This window comes from Pelophylax lessonae, assembly GCF_965119305.1.
Source record: "Pelophylax lessonae genome assembly, chromosome: 12".
NCBI classification, from domain to species: Eukaryota; Metazoa; Chordata; class Amphibia; order Anura; family Ranidae; genus Pelophylax; species Pelophylax lessonae.
Window position 1 is genome coordinate 217,321,836 of NC_138779.1, and position 18,846 is coordinate 217,340,681.

At 42.8% G+C, this 18,846-nt stretch overlaps 1 protein-coding gene across 1 annotated transcript in view; it reads right to left on the bottom strand.

Annotated features, from left to right (window-relative positions):
* Positions 1-18,846, bottom strand: part of LOC309569034 (IgGFc-binding protein-like) — a gene marked incomplete at both ends in the record, with an annotated part of 181,502 nt that overhangs the window by 22,865 nt on the left and 139,791 nt on the right. The window contains 4 exons of the mRNA XM_082274795.1: positions 157-730; positions 4,289-4,890; positions 9,156-9,720; positions 12,739-13,586. Of these exons, the coding sequence (XP_082130921.1) occupies positions 157-730; positions 4,289-4,890; positions 9,156-9,720; positions 12,739-13,586 (2,589 nt within the window). The remainder of the gene's footprint in view (positions 1-156; positions 731-4,288; positions 4,891-9,155; positions 9,721-12,738; positions 13,587-18,846) is intronic.

Below are 18,846 nucleotides of genomic sequence, written 5' to 3' on the forward strand. Positions count from 1 at the left end.
TCGCACGACCGCGCAATTGTCAGTTAAAGTCGCACAGCGCCGAATCGCAAAAAGTGGCCCAGACGTAAGACAGCAAAATGCTCCGGTGGTAAAGTGGTTAAACGATAAAACATTTTCCTGGTTTAAAAAAAAAAGATACAATAGTATCAAACTTACTGCAAAATGTGTCTGATCTCCATGGGTATATATAAGCTCCAGCCTTTTGACAAGACAAGACGTAACTGGCTATGGCCTGGCACAAGACAACTTGCTGATTCTTGTAGAAGCAAACATCGAACACGCAGTCTTTAAAGCTGCCTTCTGGGTCCAACACGGCATGGCAGGCATGAAAAGGCCCATCCTTATCTAGTAGGATACCACAACCAGACTTATTGCTGCGGTACTCTTCTTCCAAATCTGTTTTTTTATGGTAGAGGGCCTTATCATGATCAGTGCACCCGCGTACCCTTTCTACTTTCCAACTTTGCCCAAAGATTGTTGGATTGGCAGCAATCTGACCATCCTTCATTAAAAACTCTTTTCCCTTTGTACCATCAAAGTTGCCACACAGACCACAAAGCTCTCCAGCATAGGTGCCCGGGACTGTAACAGCAACTCGACTGTCCCAGTTGAAGTAGACCTTTAAACCAAACCTTGTCTGGAGAAGAGCATTAGAGGATGATCGATAGACGGACACCTTGTCCATACCTTTGTCAACTGCAAAAGGGAGGTTGATCAAAAGCCCGTTCACCTGTAACAAGAATGGGAGAGGTCACAAAACATTTGAAAAAGTTCCATACTATTCTAAAGCCACTGAGATGCTTCCTGAAATATGTTTTGGATGAATTTAAAGCTGAGTCAGTATAAAATGTGGATGGAGCTCGAATTTACACCAATTTAGGCACCCTCTCCCTTAACCACTTAAGCTCCAGAAGATTTTACCCCCTTCCTGACCAGGGCTTTTTTCGCGATTCGGCACTGCGTGACTTTAACGGACAATTGCGCGGTCGTGCGACGCTGTACCTAAACGAATTTGACGTTCTTTTTTTTCCCACAAACAGAGCTTTCTTTTGGTGGTATTTGATCACCTGTGCGATTTTTTGATCATGCGCTATAAACAAAAAAAGAGCATCAATTTTGCAAAAATAACAATATTTTTCACATTTTTTTATATGAAATTCCCCCAAAAAAATGTAAAAATCAAAATTTTTTAACATTTTTTGCCAATTTGTTTTATGCTACCTATGTTTGGTAAAAAAAAAATCGCAAAAAGCGTATTTTGATTGTTTTGCGCACAAGTTATTGCGTTTAATATCTAAGGGAAAGATTTTTGTCATTTTTGTTGTTTTTTTTTTAACGCGTAATGGCGGCGATCTGCGATTTTTTTTGCGGTACTGCGACATTGCGGCGGACAGATCGGACCCTTGACTGACATTTTTGACACTTTCGGGGTTACCAGTGACATTACTGCAGTAATCAGTGCTATACATATGCACTGTTACTGTAAAATTACACTGGTAGTGAAGGAGTTAACTTTTTTTGGGGAAGGAGGGGTTAAGTGTGTCTCTAGGGGCGTGCTTCTAACTGTGATTGAACATGGCTACTATTGTAGGAACACTGATCAACGGTCCTACATAGTAGAACCGTATGATCACCATTCCTACACAGGGGAGAATGACAGGCGGCTTGTTTACATCAGCTGCCTGCCTTTCTGGCTCTGCACCGACGATCGCCGAGTGACCGGCGGACATCGGGTCCACCGGTCACACGCATGGACTTGCGAGGGAACGAGCCGGGGTGGGAGCGCACCTCCGCGGGCACGTGCTCGCCCGCTATTGGCTCCCAAGCAAGTGACAGGCTAGTGACGTATATATACGTCACTTTGCCTGGCCGGGGCTGACCGCCGCCGTATATAGTCGTGCGGCGGTCGGCAACCGGTTAGTAATGCAGAAAAAATATATAGAGTTCTTCTATTATACAGGAACATTCCGCAAATTAAAAAGAAGACTCTGTAATGAAGGGGACTCTGGTTGTGCGAAAAAAGAGGAGTATTACACATCATAATACAAAACAAATTGGCCCCGGGACTTTACATGTGGTGAACACAGGTGGCCAATAATGAAAATTAGATGTAGATATAATAAACATTTATTCGAGTAGAAAAGTAGTTAACATACATGAAAAATGCCAAACCGATAGGTGGTATTGCAATACACCAGGGGTCTTCAAACATTGGCCCTCCAGTTGTTTAGGAACTACAATTCCCATCACGCCTAGTCATGGCTGTGAATGTCAGAGTTTTACAATGCCTTACGGGATATGTATTTCCGCAACAGCTGGAGGGCCGTAGTTTGAGGATCTATGCAATACACGATAATGGTAATGGTATGCAATAATAAATACATAGATATACAATGCATCTTTGGTCTCAATGTGAATACATAAAAGTACATCTTAGGTCTCGACGCGTTTCGCGGGCTGTCGCTCACTTCTTCAAGAGTGAATGCATGAAATGCATATCTAAAGAATAAATCATTAATTTAGAATGCAAGCCAAAAAATGATGGACACAATTCTGCAAATAATAGGGAACTCAATGGAGAACCCAGTACTTAAAAATCGGCTAGGCTGGAATTAAGAAATGGGTTTCTATCTGGTGGCGGTGGGATGGGCCTGACTCAGGAGCTGAAGGGGCCGGACGTATGAGGACCCACATAGCAACACAAGGGGGGTGAGTAGCACGTGAGTGAAATGAGAGTTTGTCCATCCATAACTGTCATCAGAGTATTACACATCAATTATATCAAGGATAAAAAATATTTATTAAAGAAATTAAAATATTAAAAATACACGTATGCAATCAAGTATATCATCAAATATTCAAATTGTGTTTCAAGAGCGTGGTACATTAACGCGTTTCGTATGGATTGCTTCTTCGGGATCCGCTCTTACATATAAACAGTCCAACAAATGTAAAGAAACAGGGAAAAAAAAGAAACACAATGTGGTTTACATTGCTTAATTTTTTAATTTTTTTTTTTTTTTTAGAGGGGGTGGGGGGTTGGCAAATACACCCCTTACATATGTTGGGATACCTGTATTGGTGTTTCTTCCTTTTCTGCTTTTTATATATGTTGAAAGCCAATCAACTGTTATATCAGATAGATTATTCAGATATTATTATTATTTTTTTTTAAAAAAAGAAATTCAAATGTTTCAAATGTATACAATCATCATTGCACAAGGGTGTGGTACATCAACATGTTTCACATTGGTTAGGATGCAGGCTCACATATATATATATAATATATATATATATATATATATATATATATAATATATATATATATATATATATACATACATACATATGCATATACATATATATATATATATATATATGTGTGTATATATATACATATATATATATATATATATATATATATATATATATATATAATATATACATATATATATATATATATATATATATATAATATATATATACATATATATATATATATATATAATATATATATATATATATATATATATATATACATACATACAGATATATAAATATATATTTATACACTATATATATATATATATATATATATATATATATATATATATATATATATATATATATAGTAATGCATATGTATATGTATATATATATATATATATACATATACATATACACACACATATATATATAATATATATATATATATATATATATATATATATATATATATATATATATTATATATATATGTAATATATATGTATATATATATATATATATATATATATATATATATATATATATATATATATATATATATATGAGCCTGGATCCTAAAGAACCAATGTTAAACATGTTGATGTACCACGCCCCTGTGCAATGATGATTGTATACATTTGAGACATTTGAAATTTTGTATAATATCATTGCTTGCATAAATGTCTTTTTTTAAAAAAAAATAATAATAATATCTGAATAAAGATGTTGTGTCCCTTATATAATTGATGTGTAATACTCATTTTTTTTTTTTTTTGCCACAACCAAAGTCCCGCTTATTACTGAGTCTTCTTTTAATCTATGGAATATTCATGGATGGTAGAAGAGCTCTGTATATTTTTTCTTCATTTAAAGTTGAACTCCAGTCATATATAAATAAATAAATGAATGCAGCTCTGTGATCACCTAAACCTGACTTGTTGGTATCAACCTTTTTACAGTTGTTGGTGGTTTGTAAAATATGGACTTCATTTATGGATGATAAAAATATCAAAGATCTTACCAGAATTTTTCCCGGATAACGTCGACTGATTATCACAGAAAGATCATATATGAACACTCGTACTTCAGCAGAGTAAGAGACCAATCTATTAGCTCTGTTTTCATTTTGGACATGGACTTGGAAGTCCACCAAATCTCCATTGTTGTTACAGAGTCCTGCAAGCAGGTAGACACAGGTGCCCTGGAAGTCATATTTCACACCATCGAAGGTGTGATAGTGTGGATCCCCTGATGCTGTACAAGTCCCATCAAAGTTGGAATAACAGTCTTGGATGCCATTGACCACTGTACAGGTCTCGGTAGGCTTACACTTAGTATTTTTACAATCCACTTTCTTGGTGTTCGGGTTACAAACACATTGTTCCTCACACTTGTTATCCCTCCAAAATTTTTCATTTGGGGCATAACGTTTTCCTTCAAAGATGCAGCCGCACTCGGCTTTGGGTATGCACTTTCCTCCATCCAGCACAAATCCATCATTACATTGGCAGGTCTCGATGCAAGATGAGGAACAGGACGATGGCTTGATGGAGGCATCATTGCATGTTGGGTTACAAGCTTCACCACACTGTTTGTACTGACTGTTGGCAGGACACTGAAAAGCTAAGAGCAAAGTCGGGTTCACATAAGTAAGGAAGAATAAAAAGAGGCATTTCTCATTCCTTCATTTGTTGCCTGCTTATTTTGGGCAGTGAACTCATAACGTAGAAAATCCAGACAGAGTCAGGAAATTGGCATTTTCCTAAGCAGTAGAGCAATATCATCCCAGTTTTTTCTCACGCACTTTACATCAAATTTATCCTAAATATATAATTCTACATCATACTGTTGAAGTTTGGAGATTTCTTCTAGGACTTGGGGAGGTTTATAAAAGTGACAAATCAACCAGTGAGCCACATATTACATACTAGACAAAAATTGCCAAATAGGCCAGAAGGGGAGAAGGTGGGACTTTGAGTGATGCCAGAAATCGTGTAATCAATAGGAACAATGTTAACCACTTAAGCCCCAGAAGATTTTACCCCCTTCCTGACCAGGGCCTATTTTGTGATTCGGCACTGCGTGACTTTAACGGACAATTGCGCAGTCGTGCGATGCTGTACCCTAATGAAATTGACGTCCTTTTTTTCTCACAAACAGAGCTTTCTTTTGGTGGTATTTGATCACCTGTGCGATTTTTTGATCATGCGCTATAAACAGAAAAAGAGCGACAATTTTGCAAAAATAACAATATTTTACACATTTTTTTATATGAAATCCCCCCCAAATAAATGTAAAAATCAAATTTTTTTAAACATTTTAGGCCAATTTGTTTTCTGCTACATATGTTTGGTAAAAAAAAATCACAAAAAGCGTATTTTGATTGGTTTGCGAAAAAGTTATTGCATTTACTAACAAAGGGAAAGATTTCTGTCATTTTTATTGTTTTTTTTTTTTAACGAGTAATGGCAGCGATCTGCAATTTTTTTTGCGGTACTGCGACATTGCGGCGGACAGATCGGACCCTTGACTGACATTTTGACACTTTTGGGGGGACCAGTGACATTACTACAGTAATCAGTGCTATACATATGCACTGTTACTGCAAAAATGACACTGGGAGGGAAGGGGTTAACTTTATTGGAGAGGGAGGGGTTAAGTGTGTCCCTAGGGGCGTGCTTCTAACTGTGATTGGATGTGGCTGTGTGTGTAACAGCAGAGATCAATGGTCCTACATAGCAGGACCGTACGATCTGTGCTTTTACACAGGGAAGAATGACAGGCGGCTTTATTTACATTAGCCGCCTGCCTTTCCCCCTCTCCACCCGACGATCGCAAGTGACCCGGCTGACATTGGGTCCGCCGGTCACACCCGCCGGCTTCTTAGGGAACGAGCAGGGGCGGGAGCGCGCCTCAGGCGGCGCACGCTCGCCCCCTATTGGCTCCCAGGCTAGTGACGTACCGGTACGTCACTTTGTCTGGGAGGGGCTGACCGCCGCCGTATATAGTCGGGCGGCGGTCGGGAAGTGGTTAAATAAAAAGTTATAAATGTATTTTTATTTAACATTGTTTCCTATTGATCACTTGATTTCCGGCATCATTTAGAGTCCCACCTCCTCCCCCTTCTGCCCTATTTGGCAATTTTTGTCTGTCTATCAGGGACGGATGCCTTGATTTAATTTTTGATATGGCCAACAGTTAGATTTCTGCTGCGTCATTTATGAATGGTGCTGTGAAAATAGCCATGAGAAGCTGGCTGTCATAGGATAGCTTGGTTCACAGGCACACTGTACCGAGCCGGTGTGAGCGGCTCTGTATCTAGAGATCACTGTGATTGGTCATAGGTAGACCATTAGCAGCGATCACAGATGCAAACAGTTTTCATCCATGATACCTCTTTTTCCTCGAAGAAGTGAAGGAAGGGGAGAAAAGAGGAATTCATGAATGAATGAGTCATTTGTTCCCGCTCACCATTCAGGTCATGGCAGCCACTGGGCACTGCCAAGATGACATGGGGACAGCAGCAGCCTGTAGGGGGCTAACTCTACAATCATGAATGAATTCTCCCTTCTCTACTTTCCAATAGCTGAGAAATGGTTCAGAAAGAGTCCCCTGAAGAGGAGCATTTTGCTGCCATTGCTTGTGTGGGTGGGATGTGTAATGTCCTGATCCCCACCAGTCCTCTTCTCCTGTGATGTAAGTGCCTGAGATGGACAAGAGGGGAGATTGGAGCAAAACACCCACACAAGCAACAGCAGGAAAATGCTCTGCCTCTGGTGATTCTTTCTGAACCAATGCAGAGTGTTGGAAACTGCCAGGGAAGGGTGTGGGGGGGGGGGGGGGGGGGTTGGGGGTCTTTCAGTGCACATTGTATGTTTAGCACATTGACAACATGCTAGAACAGGTAAGGTCTGTGCCAACATCTTCTCTGCATTACTCTTCTTGAGGAAACTCTTTCTGTATTGTAGATTACTGCCCCCTGTACAGTGCCCTCCTGACCCACCCACACTGTGCCCTACAGCTTCTTGTCCTGTCTCTTCCTGACACACCTATACTGTGCCCTACTGACCCCTATATTGTGCCCTTCTCACCCACACACACACTGTGCCCTCATGCCCCCTGGAATGTGCCCTCCTGAACCCTGTACTGTGCCCTCATGCCCCCTTTACAGTGTCCTCCTGAACTCTGTACTGTGTCCCCATGCCCCTTGTACTGTGCCCTCCTGAACCCTGTACTGTGTCCCCATGCCCCATGTACTGTGCCCTCCTGAACCCTGTACTATGTCCTCATGCCCCCTGTACTATGCCATCCTGAGCCCTGTACTATGGCCCTACTAACCCCTTTTACTGTGCCCTCCTGACCCCTCTGTGCATTGTTCTGAAGCCCCCACACTGTGCTCAACTGACTCCCTGTATTGTGCCCTTCTGACCCCCTGTACAGTGCCCTCCTGACTCGCACACACTGTGCCCTATTGCTCCCTGTACTGTGCCTTTCTGACCCACCTATACTGTGCCCTACTGACCCCTATACTGTGCCCTTCTGACCCACCCACACTGTGCCCTCATGCCCCCTGTACTGTGCCCTCCTGAACCCTGTACTGTGTCCTCATGCTCCCTGTACTGTACAATCCTGAGCCCTGTACAATACCCTACTAACCCCCCTATACTGTGCCCTCCTGACCCCTCTGTGCATTGTCCTACAGCCCCCATACTGTGCTCAGCTGACTCCCTGTACTGTGCCCTTCTGACCCCCTGTACAGTGCCCTCCTGACTCACAAACACTGTGCCCTATTGCTCCCTATACTGTTTCTTTCTGACCCACCTATACTGTTCCCTAATGACCCCTATACTTTGCCCTTCTGACCCACCCACACTGTGCCCTCATGCCCCCTGTACTGTGCCCTCCTGAACCCTGTACTGTCCCCTCATGCCCCCTGTACTGTGTAATCCTGAGCCCTGTACAATGCCCTACTAACCCCCCTATACTGTGCCCTCCTGACCCCTCTGTGCATTATCCTACAGCCCCCATACTGTGCTCAGCTGACTCCCTGTACTTTGCCCTTCTGACCCCCTGTACAGTGCCCTCCTGATTTAAACACACTGTACCCTATTGCTCCCTATACTGTGTCTTTCTGACTCACCTATACTGTGCCCTAATGACCCCTATACTTTGCCCTTCTGACCCACCCACACTGTGCCCTCATGCCCCCTGTACTGTGCCCTCCTGAAACCTGTACTGTCCCCTCATGCCCCCTGTACTGTGCTGTCCTGAGCTTGTACTGTGCCCCTCTACCCCCCCCATACTGTGCCACGTACTGTACCCTGTACTGTGCCATACTGACCCCTGTATTGTGCCCTGCTGACCCCCCCCTGTACAATACCATGCTGACTCGCCCCTGTATTTGTGTTGATTAGTCTTTGATTTATGGCATTCTTTCTTATTGTTTAAATTCTATTTTATCGAAAGTACTAATACATATATGTTTAACTCTAGCAACCATTTACACTTTAATTCTTGAGAGTAGGTGTGTAAATTTGGGCAGACTTGTAGGGGCTCCAGTGCAATACTTTACCCAGGGGCTCATGATGCTATTAAGATAGGATATATAAGATGTCCAACCAGCTTATGCAGCCACATTAATTCCAGTATGTGAAAGGAAAGCAAGAAACATATATGATAAAAAGGTCAATATATCATATTGTACAATATTTATGAAAAGTCCTGGGTGAGCAGAAATTCCCGAACTATAAAAGAAAAAGCAAAGTGAGTAAAGTGTCAATGTATAGCTTAATTGTCTATACTCAATAATACGATTTTGGGTCCTACTTGTAATGCCATACGCATTATGTTCAAAAAGAACAAGTAACTTTTGTCTAGGTTATACTTACGACATCCAACCAGTGTTCTCCAGTCCCCAAGCTCAACTTTATTTCTTTGGCATATAGAGGCGTACGTTGCCAGGCTCTGACATAAAATTGTCTTAGAACCTCCATTCAAGCATACATCATATACACAATTGTCTACAAAAATGTCGGGGTCTATTGTTCCATGGCATTGGCTGAATGGGCCGCTCTCTGCAGAAATGAGCCCACATTTTTGGTCATCCAAATAGTTTTTCTCAAAGCCCGGTGGGCAGACTTCGCACTCTCCATTGCAATCATGCCAACAGGAGTTATCTCCATCGTTCACTTTCCAACTTTTGCCAAAATCAGCCAGGCTAACTGCTTGAGTGCCAGATGGCATGGCAAAGTCATCTGAGGGATCCTCGTTGTAGTTGCCGCACATTCCGCACACATTCTGGAAATAGCTGCTGGAAATGTATATGAATAATATGGAGTTCCAGTCATACAGCACCTTTAATTTGAAATCAGTCACAATTTTCAAGAAACTGCCGGACTGGAAAATGTAAATCGCATCACTGATTAAAGGAAGTCCTTGACGTTTATTGTTCACCTAGAACAAGAGGGATATAAGAGAAAGACAATAATATGATGGCCTAAAAAATATGGGAATACTCTCCACAGAACTCCCCAAATAAAGGGCAGTCTTAATATGCGTATAAATCTCAAGAAATATAGTCCACATACAAAAAGTTCATACAATCCCAGTGGTATTGATATGTTATTGCACTCTCTTTGGCAGCACCACCTGGGACAGAAAACTGTCTCTGAAAGCTCAGAAAGTGAACACAAGGGGGCGCTTACTAAGTGTAGCATAAATAAATATTTTTGTCACGGTTCTCGCCATGGCTTGCAGACGGGCCAGGCGTGGTTGCCGTTGAGTGCCTGACATGGGATTTGAACCTGTGTACTTTGACATTCTGTCCTGTTATCCTACTGAGCCACAGTTCAGCTCATATGGATCCAGTCTTGTTAATCTGGTATTGCCTACAGCACTAGGGGGCTGGATTTCACCTGAGTGTGCTCTTGTCTCTCATTGTCCACCTGAAGCTAATTGCTCAATTAAGCAAGCTATATAATACTGCCTCTCGCTTAGAGCAGTGTCAGTTCATTGCTGATCTTTGTTCCTGTGTTCCTGATCATTGTTCCTGTTTGACAGACTTTGTTCCTGTGTTCCTAAGCGTGTGTTCCAGACTGACTCCGGCTTCCATCCTCACCTTCGCTCCTTGTTGTTCCTGTGATCCTTATCCGGACTCGTGTCATCCAGGGACTACAGTTATTCCTGGACTTCCCTTCCCATTGTATTCCTGCCGGTCCTGCTTATTGGAGCACCTTCCCTGCCAAGCCCCTGTGCACAGATTCACAGCCCAGGTGGCTTTCTTACCTGGTCACCTTGGACTGTGGATATCTGCAAGGGTGAGCGTACATCTCTGCGTTACAGACTCCGACAAAGGTAAGCTCCGTGAAAATTTTATTGGTACTAAACAGCCAAATGCAGACTCACATGACAATAGAATCAACTCACTTATCTACAGCCATCTGTAAGGTGTTGAGGTCAACCAGCCTTGAGAACCACAAGTATCAGTTGCAGCCAGTAGATTGGTAAATGGGGAGAAGAGTCCACCGGTTCCAGAAGAATGAATAAATCACCCTGGAGCATGGAAACGGATATGACATTATGCCTAGGCGGGTCTGTTGCTATATTAACGCGTTTCAGTCTCTATTGGCTCATTTGGCAAATTAATCTTGAATTTGTTTGACAAAGAAGCTATTAGACCCCAAAATATGTTTATATAGCCACATGCCCACCTAGGCATAGCATCATATCTGTTCCCTGCACCCCAGGGTGTTTTTTCCTTTCTTCTGGGATCGGTGGGCTCTCCCTTTATCCATATACTGGCTGCAGGCTATTAACCACTATATGCAGTTCTCCAGGCGGATTGATCTCAACACCGTAGAGATGGCTGCAGATAAGTGTGTTCATTCTATGGTCATGTGAGTCTGCACTTGGCTGTTTAGTATTAATAAAATATTTACACTTAGCAGGTGGCCCCTTGTGTTAATTTTCTGTAATTTTTGAAATACATTCTTTCAGCCACACTATATGGCCAAAAGTACAGGGCAAATTTGGTGTAGGGGAAACAGAGTGGCCTGCACAGGACTTCAACTCTGCTCAAATCTTTGGGATGAATTGAAATGCAGATTGCAAGCCTGGTCTTCTCATCTAACATCAGTACCTGGACTTACAAATGGGCACACATTACTAAACACACACACACACTCTCACGCACACACTCACACACACACACACACACACACACACACACACTCACACTCACACACACACACACTGACTCAAAAATGTTGAGTAAGATCTTCCCAGAGGGAGGTGAAGAGGCTTCTAAAGCTGCAAATGAGAGCCCAACTCCAAAATATGTCCATGGTTTTGAATAAAATGCAGTTTGCAAGCCTGGTCTTCTTATCTAACATCAGTACCTGGCCTCACAAATGGGCACAAATTGCTACACACACACACACGCACACACTCACTCACGCACCACACACACACACACACACACACACACACACTCACACACACACACACACTCACACACACTCACACTTACACACACACTCACACTCACACTCACACACACTCACACTTACACACACACTCACTCACACACACACTCACACACACTCACACACACACACACACACTCACACTCACACACACACACACACACACACACACACACACACACTCACACACACTGACACACACACACTCACACACACACACACACACACTCACACACACACACTCACACTCACACACACACACACACTCCCACCACACTCACACACACACACTCACACACACACACACACACTCACACACTCACACACACACACACACACACACACACACTCACACACACACACACACTCACACTCACACACACACACTGACTCAAAAATGTTGAGTAAGATCTTCCCAGAGGGAGGTGAAGAGGCTTCTAAAGCTGCAAATGAGAGCCCAACTCCAAAATATGTCCATGGTTTTGAATGAAATGCAGTTTGCAAGCCTGGTCTTCTTATCTAACATCAGTACCTGGCCTCACAAATGGGCACAAATTGCTACACACACACACATACTCACACACACACACACACACACACACACACACTCACACACACACACACTGACTCAAAAATGTTGAGTAAGATCTTCCCAGAAGGAATTAAAGAGGCTTCTAAAGCTGCAAAGGAGAGCCCAACTCCATAATAATGTCCATGGTTTTGAATGAAATGCAGATTGCAAGCCTGGTCTTCTCATCTAACATCAGTACCTGGCCTCACAAATGGGCACACATTACTAAACACACATACAGACTCAAAAATGTTGAGTAAGATCTTCCCAGAATTAAGGAAGGAGGCTTCTAAAGCTGCAAAGGAGAGCCCAACTCCATAATAATGTCCATGGCTTTGAATGGAATGTCCAACAATCTCATATAGGTGTCTGCAAACTTTTGGCCACTTTGGATAATGCATCAGCTTGGTCACTTACCTTTACAAACCCAATGTCATTTCTCACTACATTTATAACAATATTTCCTTCCGGGTATAGGATCTGGACAGTCACATTACTGACGTAAGAAATTTGAGTGTTGCCTCGATTATCATTCTTGGCCTCGATACTAAAATTGGTGAGGTTTTTGTCATTGCCGCAAGTCGTGACGATTGTGTAGGTGCAAGTGCCTTGGAAATCATAAAAGAGGCCATCAAAAGTTTTATAATGAGGATCGCCGACTGCGTGACAATTGACTTCGGAGATTGGCACACAGGTAGGTATTCCTTTGACCATTTGGCATTCTTCTCTGGCTCTACATTGTTCATTATAACAGGGTGGTTTAGAATAGATTGTGGTAGATGTAGTTGTAGCTGATGTTGTTGTCTGCTCTTCTGTAGATAAAACATTGCCATATTTGGGTGTTGTAGTTGATGATGTTGTCTGCAGTTCTGTAGATAAAGAATTGTAATGGATGGGTGTTGTAGCTGTAGTTGTTGATGTCTGCAGCTCCGTAGATAAAGAAGTGTAATGGATGGGTGTTGTAGCTGTAGTTGTTGATGTCTGCAGCTCCGTAGATAAAGAAGTGTAATGGATGGGTGTTGTAGTTGTTGTTGTCTGCAGTTCTGTAGATAAAGAATTGTAATGGATGGGTGTTGTAGTTGTTGTTGTCTGCAGTTCTGTAGATAAAGAATTGTAATGGATGGGTGGTGTAGTTGTTGTTGTCTGCCGTTCTGTAGATAAAGCATTGTATTGGATGGGTGGTGTAGTTGTTGTTGTCTGCCGTTCTGTAGATAAAGCATTGTATTGGATGGGTGGTGTAGTTGTTGTTGTTGTTGTCTGCAGTTCTGTAGATAAAGCATTGTAATAATTGGTTGTAAATCAATATTTTCTCGTTTATCAGATGCAAATAACTTTGTAACAAAATGCAATAATGCAATTAATATTATGACTTTGTGATTTAAAAACAACAGTAAATGATCAACATGTTGGTTTCAACATTTTTTGTTTCATTGAACATCATTAATTAATTAAATGGTTTACAACTCTATGATCCATGTTGCTGTTATCGTTATTACCTATATTGTCACAGGTGACAACTCCATTTATTATCTGACATATCTCATTTATTCCACAGCTGGTAGTCTCACAAAACAAGATGCCTGATGGATTGCATGAGCATATTTGATTGCAGTCCTTGGATAAGACACGTTCTTCTGGCTGATTTCAATAGAAAGAAGAGAGATGGAGAGAATAAATGTGCAACGAGTATCCTTCAATTCTTTACATACATTACATAGTAGGTAAGGTTGAATAAAGACAATAGTCCATCCAGTTCAACCTGTGTAGGTGTGTGTGGCTGTAATCATCTCTCATACCCCTGAATGTTCTGATCCTTGAGATGTACGTCGTCTTTTGAAAGCCACCATACTACCCGCAGAAACCACCTCTTGTGGTAGAGAATGCCACAATCTTGTAGCCCTAACAGTAAAGAACCCCTCACGTTGCCTGAGGTTAAAACGCTTCTCCTCCAATCGCATTGTATGCCCTCGAGTCCTCATGCAATCCCTTCGACTGAACAGCTTTTTTTCTATGCTGAGATCACCATTGAGATATTTATAAATTGCTATCATGTCCCCCCTCAGGCGTCTCTTCTCCAGGGAGAATAAATCAAGCGATTGCAGACGCTCTTCATAATTAAGGTCCTCCAATCCCCTAATCAGTTTAGTTGTCCTTCTCTGGACTCTCTCCAGCTCCAGCACATCCCTCCTGAGGACTGGCGACCAGAACTGGACAGAATACTCCAGATGCGGTCGGACCAGAGTTTTATAAAGTGGAAGGATTATAGTCTTATCTCTGGAATACATCCCTTTCTTTATGCATGCTTATATTCTGCTGGCTTTGGCAGCTGCCGGTTGACATTGCATGCTATTGCCTAGTCTATCCTCTACCAAGACTCCCAGATCCTTCTCCATTTTTGATTCCCCCAACGGTTCCCCTCCTAAAGTGTATTGTGCTTTTATGTTTTTAGTCCCCAAGTGCAAAACCTTACACTTCTCCACATTAAACCTCATTTGTCATGTCGTTGCCCACTCCGTTATTTTGTCCAGGTCATTCTGTTGGATATCTGCTTCATGCTGTGCAGTTATTGCCCTGCCCAATTTTGTGTCATCTGCAAAAACTGATAACGAACTACTGATACCGTCCTCAATGCTGTTTATGAATAAATTGAACAAGGTTGGTCCCAGGACTGAACCCCAGGGCACCCCGCTTACTACCTCAGACCAGACTACCTCTGAATATGCGCTGTTTATTACCACCCTTTGGACACGCCCTTTTAGCCAGTTCCGCATCCAAGAGCAAACCCTGCTGTCGATACCTGCAGACCTTATTTTATAAATTAAGCGCTTATGGGGAACTGTATCAAACGCCTTAGCGAAATCCAAGTACACCACATCCACTGGTCTACCCCTATCTAGCTCACAGCTTACCTCCTCATAGAATGTTAAGAGATTGGTTTGACAAGAACGCCCATTTGTAAACCCGTAAATTCTATTTCCAAAGAGTCTATATTATTGTTTAGTGTTGGGTGAACGGTTCAGCCCCAGCATGAGTTCGGGCGGAACATTGGCCATTTGGGGGACACCCAAATTTGCAGGGTGTTCAGTGAGTGTTCACTGCACAGTGTATTCTGCGCCCTGATTGGCCAAAGCTTTGCCCACCCACAATTTTGTATAAGAATGGTACAAAAACATCCTCCGTGAGCAACTTCTCCCAACCATCCAAGAACAGTTTGGTAAGGAACAATGCCTTTTCCAGCATGATGGAGCACCTTGCTATAAGGCAAAAGTGATAACTAAGTGGCTTGGGGGACAAAACATCGAAATTTTGGGTCTATGGCCAGGAAACTCCCCAGACCTAATCCCATTGAGAACTTGTGGTCAATCCTCAAGAGGTGGGTGAACAACCCCCCCCCCCCCCACACACACACACAAATTCTGACAAATTCCAAGCATTGTTTATGCAAGAATGGGCACCATTAGTCAGGATGTGGTGCAGAAGTTGATGGACAGCATGCCAGGTAGAATTGCACAGGTCTTGAAAAAGAAGGGTCAACACTGCAGATATTGACTCTTTGCATAAACTTCATGTAATAGTCAATAAAAGCCTCTGACACTTATGAAATGCTTGTAATTATACTTCAGTATCCCATAGTAACATCTGACAAAAAGATCTAAAAACACTGAAGCAGCAGACTTTGTGAAAATTCATATTTTTGTCATTCTCAAAACGTTTGGCTAAGGCTGTATACCACCCTCTTCACTCTTACTAAAACCTTCTGCTCATTAGCTTCCTCCTCTCATGACTGCTTCAAGGAGTCTTCTCCCAAGTCTCTCCTATCCTCTGGAACACCCTAACCCAATCTGTCTGACTATTTACTACTCTGCCTACCTTTAGGCAATCCCTCAAAGCTCATCTATTCAGGGAAGACTGAAGAGACGTTCCTCCTGACTCAGCATGCTCAGATGCAGGTGCCGGCCCCTTCAACTCTTTTCCCACAATCCGTTGGGATGTCACAAGCTCCTGAGCTCCTGAATGCTCCTGGATGAACCAAGTATAGATTTCCCTCTTTCCCTCCCTCTGCAATACAGAAAGTATGCAGAAAGGCAGAGGTGGCTTTGCATGTGGCCTTCAGCCAGGTGTACAGTCCCTGACTGTTATGGCACTTTTCCACTGCAAGTACCGGCTCGGCTCCACTCGGCCCTGCTTGGCCCTGCTTGGCTCTGTTTGGTTTTCCACTGCATGGTACCGCATGGTACGGTGTTGGAACGGCTTGGTACGGTTTGGTATGGTTTGTTTTTCTACTAAAGTAAAGTGGGTGGGATAACAATGATTCTCTGACCAATCAGTGGCTAGAAGTGACAAACAGTCAAGGCTGCATGCAAAGGATTGTGGGATATGGTACCAGTACGGCCCTCTTGGAACCACAACTGAGGTGGTACTGTTTAAGCGAGCCGTACCGTTCCGTTCCATGTAGTGGAAAAGCGCCGCCGTACCGCACCGAACCGTTCCAACACCGTATGTGGTACCAGCAGTGGAAAAGCACAAAAGCGAGCCGAACCGTTCGGTTCCATGCAGTGGAAAAGCGCCATTAGTTCCTCTGTGACCAATAACAAACAGCTTTTATGGAAGAGCCAAACACTGCGGCGGGCACTGCTTTGAATGCTACCAGAGTACTGCATTTCAAATAGAGTGGCCGTGCTCCTTCAACCACTCACTGTGTTACCAGCCCTGAGACTCCTCCAGCCACCTGCTTATGGATCGAGTCCTGGGATCTCTTCAGACACTTGCTAGGACTAGCAGATCCAGCCTACCTCACTGTGAGAGGGATGCTGACCAAAGGCCAAGCATAAGCAATTGCTCATGTACTGTATTTAACTATACAGCTTAATGAAGTAGTGATTCCTCTATATATTCTGGTCCTATAGCGCAGTGGTCCTCAACCCTGATCCTCAGGGCACACTAACAGGCCAGGTTTGCAAGATAACTGAAATACATCCCAGGTGATATAATTTGCTGCTCAGTGATTGCAGTACTCTAGTCTGCTTCTCCCCAAGGTAATACTTAAAATCTGGCCTGTTAGTGGGCCCTGAGGACCGGAGTTGAGGACCACTGCTATAGAGTTCCACAGAGACTGTGCTGTACTTCCACTTGGTTTCCTTATTAAATACTATAGGTATTGCTCTTAAGAGCCCCTTTTTGCATAGCTGCATAATCTGTGTAAGGCTTCATGTACACTTGGCTGTGATTTATTGCGGTCGCACCATAATTTTGCCGCCGTTTTGCCTCATTTTGCCGTTTCCCAAGTTTGACGGTCAAAATGTTCCTATAGAGAGAGGGGAGAGGGAGGTTGAGGGAGGTTGAACCTCACCTAACCGCAGCAGCTCCTAAACTCTGGTAAAAGCTTGTACATTGACACATAGGCTTTTATGGAGTTGAGTTTAGGAGCTTTGGCAAAAAACTCAAGTTTAGGGGCTGCTAGTGTACATGAAGCCTAAGATGATTTTTTACTAAAATCATGCTCTTTGACCAGGTTTCTATTGTAAACTCTACTCTGCACTTACTTAGTAAGTTCATCCCTTGAAAACAATTGATACCGAAGTATCCATCCCCAGTGGGTTTTTAGGCAACAAAGTGAGTGGTCAAAAAATGAAAAGGTATTGTAAAAATATGCTTTATTAACATTTTACAAAATACACTTAATACATTTTGGTGACGCCTTGCAGACCTTTACGCCTGTCCGGCTGCCCGGGGCGGGAGGTATCTGTGCCCCTTTGAGTGAAGAGGATCCTACGTACTTTTATCTGCTCCTTGGTCTTCAAGTGATCTCATCTTCATGGTAAAATTCAATGTACAATTGTATGAATACTATTGATCTGTCTTGCAGACATATTGTAAATTATAATGTGTTCTCTCTAGACAGTATAGTCCCCCTGAGGAAGACCTTCTGTAGGTCGAAACGCGTCGGGGTTTGTGCTCCCCCATTATCCACTTTGGGGTCGATGCTGTGTACTACCATTCCATGATGTAATGATATTTTATGAGACATTTATTGTTACCATTTGTAACTGGAGCCTTTATTCATGTTTCCCCCATTTGTTTTTTTTTATATTAACCGGTTGCCGACCACCGCACGACTATATACTGCGGCGGTCAGCCCCGGCCAGGCAGAGTGACGTATGGGTACGTCACTCACCTGTCACTGACTTGTGAGCCAATTGTGGGCGGGCGCTGAGGCTCATTCACTGACAAGTCAGTGCGTGTGACCGGTGGACCCGTTCGTCCGCCGGTCACTCACGATCGCTCCGGTGAAGGGAGAAAGGCGGAGCGGCTTATGTAAACAAGCCGCCCGTCATTCTCCCTGGTGTTAAAATGAAGATAAAACGGTTCTACTATGTAGGACCATTGATCTTTGTTTTTACACCAATAGCCATGTCCCTTTACAGTTAGAAACACGCCCCTAGGACACACTTAACCCCTCCCTCTCCAATACAGTTAACCCCTTCCCTGCCAGTGTCATTTTTGCAGTAACAGTGCATATGTATA